At 42.6% G+C, this 9,018-nt stretch overlaps 1 protein-coding gene across 1 annotated transcript; it reads left to right on the top strand.

The window, feature by feature from the left end:
• The first annotated feature begins 2,540 nt into the window (after positions 1 to 2,540).
• On the top strand, positions 2,541 to 5,400 carry LOC138902841 (uncharacterized). The gene is made up of 4 exons (XM_070190742.1): positions 2,541 to 2,715; positions 3,468 to 3,846; positions 4,474 to 4,505; positions 4,589 to 5,400. Exons 1-4 carry the CDS (start codon positions 2,541 to 2,543, stop codon positions 5,398 to 5,400), a joined length of 1,398 nt encoding a protein of 465 aa, XP_070046843.1.
• Positions 5,401 to 9,018: the final 3,618 nt, after the last annotated feature.

The raw sequence follows: 9,018 nt of genomic DNA, 5'->3' as shown, positions 1-9,018 counted from the left end.
CTCGCCGTACGCTAGACTAGATTGTCAGTGCCGTACGGAAAAATCAATGTCGTGAGCAATTGAGCAGCGGAAAAATGAGCAATTGATGATGAAAGCTGATGATTGTATTGATGATGATGAAAGCTATTACAAGATGCAATGCGGTGTCGGGGGGGAGAGACACCAGTATAGAGAATTATTTGAATGCTTTGGTCCCCCTTAATAATGCTTAAAAAAAATAAACCAAAGTTACATGAGTTGACCTAAGAAGGCTGTAGAAGCATACTGAAAATAAATGAAGTAAAACTACTCTATAATTACAATGAAAAGGGCTTAGTCTTCTATGGAAGCAAGTCCGATGGTAGCAACTTTGTCTTGAGTATCAGGGTCTGCGCGCGCATTGCTGTTGGCGCACGCGGCACTATTTGGATCTGCCAGCGGCTGGGCGCTGGTGCTTGGCATTGGGTCTGCGTGCGGGGTACTGTCTATGCGGGCGGCGCTGTTGGCAACATGGTGGTTTGTGCGCACGACATTGTCGGTGCGCGCGGCACTGATGGTATTCGCCAGCCGCTGGGCGCTGGCACTGATTATCGCTGGGGCGACAGAGGCGCATGTGCACTTGTCACTTGGCGCTGCCGAGACCACGGGGCCGACTGTGGCGTTAGGCGTTGGGAGGCTTGCCGGGACGCCACGGGGCGCATCCAAGGGGTCATGGGTCGATGATGGAAAGCCGCCCATGACAGAGTACTTGATCTTGGATTCATAAATGTGTTTTGAGTTTTTAAACTTGAATTTGCAACACAATACAGTATGAATAAAATTGTATACCACATACTTTAATCAAATCATCAAGTCGTTGCACATATGGAAAAGATTGTTTATCTTTAGATATAAAATTTATAATAGTTGTAGAGGCTACACATGGACGTAAAATATAATTAATTACAAAAGCATGAACATTTAGAAGCAAATTCTGAAATATCAGATCGATTTTTTGCCCGTTGAAATTGAATATGTCTTCCATGAAACAATTTAATTTAGGATTTAACAATAATATTGTATAGATAACTTTTCTTTTTGTTGGAACTCAATTCGTTTCCTTAAGCAACGAGTAGTTAAAACTCCAAAGTAAATTAGTAAAACTTTCTTTTATTGAGACTAAATTCCTTTCCTTAAGCAACGAGAGAATAATGAGTTAGCCCAAACAAAAATATACCAAACTGTTGTTGGTATTATTTACCTTAACACACCAAATTATTGATCGGCTAGGCAGACTAAATTAACGAATATTCGCTTTAAAGTGTCGCGTTGCAGAAAGAAGGTGGCCAAATTAAGTAAACTTCTTAAAGGTATTATTCTTTATTGTTTTTTCCCCATCCTCTTGGAAATCGATGTGAAACCTGAAGATCTTATGGCATAATTGTATTGTAAAAAAGTGAAACCTGAAGACATGGTGCCTTTTGAACACTTATTTTTATCATCTTTCTGTGTATGCAACTAATAGGGTTTAAAGTTTACTTTGTTGTTTAATTTTAGTTCATTCATTTGCAGATCGGTGTTGTTATTGTTGAATCTTTTATAACGGATGGTTAGGAAAATATGTAATTCACTTTGTTATGTGTTTATCCGTAAAATGATACAGTTAAATTTATACGTGATTTCTAGATAAGTGAATTAATTCGATCCTGAAATAACAAGATAATTGAAGAAATATATAACACTTAGCCTTGATAGGAAGACGAAATGACATAAATAAAGACTCTGGTAGTGAAGCCTCTGGGCGCGACAATAATAAGAACAAGAACAGAAAATAAGAAGGTAAAATTAAATAGAGCTTTGAGTAGATTGTAGTATCAGTTTTGCCAGAAAATTCATCTCCTTACAATGATAAAAGAGCTTACTATTTATAGCTACGTCTAGGAAAGGAGGTCCTAGGATCGTACCCTTCTTTAATGTAAATTATGAGTGCCATTGATGAAGATGTAACGGTGAGCATAAATGCCAAATTCCTTGTAACGGAAAACATATTTAATGCTGTGGAATATTTTCTATTAAATGCTACCGGGCGAAGAGTATTTATTGCATATTTATGAGCGTTATTCTTTCTGGTGGCAAACGGGACTGTTACCTTCGGTTTTGGCTATCCCCAATCTTAGGTTCCACATGTCCCTTTTTTGGGCAGCCACATAACATAGTATATTTTACCCTATACAGATAGTCCCCCTGATTTCCGGTGACATAACTTTGTATCACCGGAAAGTTGGTAGAAACACTCTTTTGGCGGAAATTACTATGATCCCCTCTAAAGGCTTCTGACGGTTGATTAGATGCACGTCTCTCCGCATTTAATGCCCCGAACACGCGTCATCCCACTATTCAGCACAACTTTTGCCGATTATCGAGATAATCATGGCTATGAATTTAGCCGCCAAAAGTTTTACTTATACGTATCAACCTTCTTCCCTATACTCCATAATTTTCCAAGCTTTCTAAAATCTTTTTTGCTGTTAAAAATCCTTTCTTTAACTCCCTTCAAACAAAAAAGCTTTTCTTTCATCCAAATGGCTTCTTCTTCAAAGAACGTTAGCTCTTCAAAGGGCAAGAACAAAGCCGAGGATGCCGCTCTTCCAACGGTGAATTCCATCATCCCTAGAAGTCTTGTTATAATCAAAGACTTTAAAGACAAATTCCCTCCGGCTCTCCGTCGCACATGGGCTGTTGGCAGATATCCTTCCAGTATTCCTGTCTTCGGCGCTTATTCCTGGATATTGTTGCTCCTGATCTATCGGAGCGAGTGACCCTACCCAAGGAGGTTTTTACATATTTTTACATGTATCCCTTTACTTTGGGTGCGTTCTCTTTGAGTGGAGAGCTTGACTCCATTATTGTGTAATTCTACCTCCACTATCAGGTACGTTTGGCACAAGTAAGTCCTTCTGTATAGAGGACGATTTCCTGTCTTCGGCGCTTATGCCAAGAGACGGGAGAGGAGCAATCTTTAGCTTATGTGATGAATCTTTATTCCCCCAAAATCTTTCGCGGGGGAATGATAAATTTCAGCAAACATGGCCACCATGCTCTGTTATCTAGCATGGATGATGACAATGACCGTTGGTGGATGGAACGGTTCGTTGCAGTTGCCACCAACGACATCATTCCGGCAACGGCTTCATCCTTTCCGAAAGCATGGAACCGCACTCGTAAGTGCCTTGTTTAATATTTCTTTTATTAGGTATTCTTCTATACCCGTATTGATCCTCCATCTTTCGCCTGTTTTAGCAACTCGATGGGTCCCACCGATGGTTGAAGTCTTGGACCAGTGGGTCCAAAAGATCTTGGATGTCACTACGCCTGAAACTTGCATGTGGAAAGAGCTGGCCCTTAAATACGGGTGGAATGCCAAAAACTATGGTAACTCAGACTCACCTTGTTTTAAGTTTTTATGTGAAGAAATTGATTGACCATTTCTATCTTTTCTCTGAAATCAGGTCTACATGCGGGCTCTGTTGTTGTCCCCAAGGAGGACGTTTTGGCTGATCCTGCTGACGCGGCAAGGCTGCTTCAGGATGTGCTTACTCGAACATGTGTCTCCCGTCATGCTTCGGGCATAAGTGTTTCTTTACGAAGTCCCCGATCGGAGGACAAAAAAACAAAAAGAAGACGCTCCTCCGCGCCCGGAGAGAAAAATAAAGGGGCGAAGACTGTTGCCCCCGAGTCGTCTCCGGTAGTTATGGTTACTAGCCCTCCTCCCGGGCCGGTCATAGACACTGTGATGATCGACGATGATGGAGAAGCTAGTGATGGGGGAGCTTTTCTACATAGAAGGCAACGATCCTCATCAACTCAACAGAATGCTCAACCTGTCGAGTTAGTTACACCATCCGAGGACGATGTCTCGACGCTTTGGAGGGGAATACGATATGGTGGAAAATGCCAACTCCCGCTTCCGTGTCCCAATTGCCGCACCTGGTATTTTGGGGCTGAGTACTGGGCCCCTTCCATCCTCGGCTAACGAGCAACTAACAACCAACACTGTGTTTGGTACAACTGCTTCTCACTCTTTAACTCCATCAGCTTCATCTCCATCTTCACCAACACTAGCAACCGCAACATCATTTCCACCTTCATGCACTCTTCCATCATCTCCACCGGTCGCACTTGACCTCGAAGAAGATGTTCCTCTTCCCCAGTCCCCAGTTCATGGAAATTTGGGGCAAAATTATGCTGCCCCTTCTGAAGATCCATAAACGAGGAGGAATGTTACTCTTTTGGTCTCTATCGGATGTAACTTGCTATCCCGGCCGGTGGAGCTTGCTAATTATCTAAAGACTTTTGGCTCCAAAGAAAGACTGGAAAAAGATTCAGGCACTCTCGGGAGAGTGTTTTTTGAACAACGCCATGCACAACGACGCAACAGTACATTCTTTTCTTCATTTGTTATTTCTTCTATTTTTGCCTGAACATACCCTGAGTTTTGCCTTTCTTGTTTTGTAGGCCAACTTTCTTACTTCCGAGGTCCTTCAGAGGTTGATTCGTGAGAAGGAAGAAATTACCTCCGCACGGGATTAACTTTTGGCAGTGCGTTAGCAAAGTGTCGCTCGCCTCTCAGAACTAGAAGCCAAAGCCACTGAGGCCGTTGTATTGGAGGCTCGTTTGCAGCAAATCAGGCAAGAAGTGGAGACCCTTAGCCAAGAAATTGCCCCGTTGAGGGTTCAATTTGAAAAGGCTAAGGCCAAATGGATAGAAGTTCATAACGCCGTTCTTGCAGCATCCGATCATGAGGCTGCCTCCGCTGAAAGATTGACTAACTTAGAGGTAGTCTTGAACTCCAAAACTGAAGAACTTGCTGCTGCGGGGGCGAAACATTCCCAACTGGAGGAGAAGTATAGGAAAACTATCGAGCATAATAGGATCATTAGTTCAACTGTCCGCGACCTTGATGTTAGCCTCAAATCCGTTAGATCCGCCCGGGAAAGCCTTTTTGCCGAGGTAACCCAACTCAGAGAAGAACTTAAGCGCCGAGCGGCTTCCCTCTTCATTGAGAAAACTAACACTATGTATATAATAAGGAGAAAAACCTTGGAAGAGGCCAAATCTGGTATCATTGACTTTGATGCTGAAATTGCTAAGGCCCATGAGCTTGAGTTGGTTGCTAAATACGGTCTCCCGACAGAGCCTGCTGCTTTCGGTTCTTCCGGGTCTAGTTCTAAAACTTCGGGAACTGAAGAGGAAGCGGAAGACAAAAATGTTGAAGGCCAAATTGGCGAAGGCCAAAATGTTGAGCTATCGGCGGATCTCTCCAATTCCCCTGGGGGCGCGAATACTTCTCTTCCTCTGGATTCCGGAGATGCTGCAATTTTGCTTTTCTTTTCTTTTTCCAATTCTCGTATCTGTGCCATTTTGGCATGTTATTGTAAATAAAAATATCTTTTTGCTCAAGTATTGTTTGAGTCTTTCCTTCATTTGAACATTTATGCAAGTTTTAATCTTTGCATTCTCTTTTTTTTTCTTAAGAGTTTTGCGTAAGTTTTACTGTTTGCATCTTATTATGTGAAGCCTTGGGTGTATTTTTTCCCGAAAGTATTTTGCTTCCGGGCATGAGTTCTTCCGAAATCAACCCTTGTATATGAGGGCTTCTATAAGTACTTGCGCAATTTCGCTTTTTGCGTCCTTTCGTATATGGCTTCGGGTGTATTGTTTTCCAAAAGCATTTTGAATCCGAAAATAAATTTTCCCGAAACCAACCCTTTAACGTGAGGGTTTTTATAAGAGAGGGCCCTCTTATGTTTATGGTGCTCTTGAAGAGGACATCTCCTGTTCATTACGACACTAGCATTTGAAGTACTTGTTTAACTTTCAAATGACAAAGTTAATTCATCGTTCAGACAAGAAACAAGATAAAAACAAAAGAACTTCATTTTATTCCTTCTATTATCAAAAAGTAAATAAGCATTTGTTATGCTGAAAAAAGAAATTGCCATTACTTTTGGATAACTTGTACAACTTGTTTCTACGGCTGGTCGCGTAGTCCCCAGACCCAATGATACAACTATGTTTCCGATTTTCGCATTCCGATCGATGTGGCAGTCATTGTTGCCGTATCCTCATATCGTTCCCCCCAGTGTTCAAATGCAAAGAATGCGAATTGGAGCACTAGAAGCCTTGTACCTTTGAGGATCCCACTAATGTATTGCTAGATAATCCTTAACTCGGTAACACGCTTTACTTCCCCTTAGGAATTCGTGCTATCGAGCAAAGGACTATCTAACAACTCTCTAGTGGTTTGTACTTGTGAACGGTCGGGTAACCTTTGCTCGATAGCAAACTTAACTTCCCGGTGGGAATTTTGCTATAGAGAAAAAGATTATCTAACCATCCCAGAGTGGATCTTTGCTTGTGTGCCTTGCTATTAAAGATCTTATTGCTGCTGTTGGAGCTTTCATCGTAGTATGCTTTCTGTTGCTGCCTCGTTAAAAACCTTGCCAGAAAAACCCAATTGGTAAAAAACCTGGACGAAGGGAAAAAGACTGCCACACATACTTTCAGTTCAGGTGATGTTTGTCAGCAATAATATCTTTTGAGGTGTGCCACGTTCCAGTTGCTGGGAAACTTTTCTCCATCTTGGTTCTCCAATTCATATGAACCTTTCCCGGTGATAACTGAAACCTGGTAGGGTCCTTCCCATGTTGAACCTAGCTTCCTTGCATTGATCTCCCGAGTGCTTTGAGTTACTTTTCTTAGGACCAAGTCTCCTACTTTGAAATAATGGAGGTTGGCTCTTTGATTGTAATACCACTCCATTCTCTACTTTTGGGCTGCCATTCTTACATGCGCCAAGTCCTTGCGCTTGTCGAGTAGCTCCAAATTGACTAACATTGCTTCATCATTTGATTCTTCATCTGATTGGAAATATCTCAAGGTGGGTTCCCCTACTTCCACCGGGATTAAAGCTTCTGCCCCGTACACAAGGGAAAGAGGAGTTTCTCCTGCGCTCGATTTGGTCATTTTTTGGTACGCCCATAAAACTCTGGGTAATTCCTCAGGCCAATTACCTTTAGCCGCTTCCAACCTTTTCTTGAGGTTTTGTATAATCACTTTGTTCGTTGACTCCACTTGACCATTTGTGCTTGGATGGTAGTGTGAAGATATGATCCTCTTTATTTTTAAATCTTCGAGGAACATTGTGACTTTTGCACCCATAAATTGTGGCCCATTATTGCATGCTATCTCTTTTGGTATTTCGAACCTGCAAATTATATTTTCCTACAAGAAATCCACCACTTCGTGCTCGCCGATTTTCTGATAAGGACCTGCTTCCACCTACTTAGAAAAATAGTCAGTCAAAATCAAAAAAAATCTTACATTTCCGGGGGCCGACGACAATGGCCCGGCGATGTCCATCCCCCATTTCATGAACGGCCACGGGGACAGAACCGAATGCAATGGTTCTGCCGGTTGATGTACTAGTGGTGCATAGCGTTGGCACTTATCACACTTTCGTACAAAGTCTTTGGCATCTTGTTCCATGCGGGGACAATAATATCTCGCCCTTACAAATTTCAGCACTAAGGAATCTACGCCCGAATGATTGCCGCATATCCCTTCGTGGACTTCTCGCATAACATAGGAAGCTTCGAATTTCCCAAAGAATCGGGCCACCGGGCCTTGGAAAGATTTTCTATATAGTTGGGCTCTCTTGAAGCTATATCGCGTTGCTTTGGCACGCAGCGCTCGGGACGCTTTGGATTCTTTGGGCAACTTCCCGTGCTCGAGATAGACGATGATTTCATTCTTCCAGTCCCAGACCAAATTAGTCGCATTTACCTCATAGTAGCTATCTGTATCCAGGACCGAGTTCATCATTTGTACTATCGTCCCAAACTCCGATCCCTTTATTTCTATCGATGATCCAAGGTTAGCCAATGCATCTGCTTTTGCGTTATCTTCCCTCGGGATATGAGCAATCGACCACTCCAGAAATCGCGCCAATAGAGCCTGGACCTTTACCACGTATTGTTGCATGCGCTCCTATTTGGTTTTGACGACCTCGTAGACTTGATTTACCACCAGCTGTGAGTCACATTTGATTTTGATGACCTCGAAATCTAGTCCCCGGGCTAGTTCAAGCCCTGCATCAAAGCCTCATACTCTGCTTCATTGTTAGTTAAAGGGACCGTTCTGATGGCTTGCTTAAGGGTTTCCCCCAAAGGCGTGATTAATACTATACCAAGCCCGGACCCTTTTACGTTGGAAGATCCGTCCGTAAATAAGGTCCAAAACCCCAATGTCGATTCCGACACCATTACTGTCTCTTTGGTTGCCAGAGGCAGTAATCCCGGACTAAAATTGACTACAAAGTCAGCCAAGACTTGTGACATAATTGCAGTCCTTGGTTTATATTTTATATCGAACTCACTCATTTTGACGGCCAATTTGGTCAATCTACCTGAGAGCTCGGGTTTGTGAAGGATGTTCCACAAAGGGAAAGTGGTCATCACGACTATCGTGTGACATTGGAAGTAGGGACTCAGCTTTCGAGCGGCGACTACGAGAGCTAAGGCCCGCTTCTCCAAATGTGGGTAGAGAGTTTCTGCTCACGTTAAAATTTTACTAACGTAATAAATGGGAGATTGTGTACTTTCATCCCCACGGACTAAAACTGCACTTATTGTGACTTCCAAGACCGCGAGGTAGACTAACAATATTTCACCTTCTTTTGGTTTCGAAAGCAATGGAGGGCTTGGCAAGTACCTTTTCAAATCTCTCAAAGCCTGCTGGCACTCCGGGGTCGATTCGAAATTATTTTTTTTGTTTGAGCAGTGCGAAGAAATGGTTAAATTTTTCTAATGACCAGGAAATGAACCTTGTCACGCCCCGAACTTGGGGAGCGCGACCGACGCTCAACCGATTGAACCCGGTCAAGCAAGCCTGTTAGATACTTTCTACCCAAACTCACTTATGAATAAAGAGAATACATATTTTCGTTAATTAGACAATACAGAGATCATGTATACAATACTAATTCATTACCACTTGTTA

This window comes from Nicotiana tomentosiformis, chromosome 12 (genome assembly GCF_000390325.3).
Source record: "Nicotiana tomentosiformis chromosome 12, ASM39032v3, whole genome shotgun sequence".
Taxonomy (NCBI): Eukaryota; Viridiplantae; Streptophyta; class Magnoliopsida; order Solanales; family Solanaceae; genus Nicotiana; species Nicotiana tomentosiformis.
Note: the sequence above shows the minus strand (reverse complement) of the source record. Positions and strands in the feature narration are given on the sequence as shown.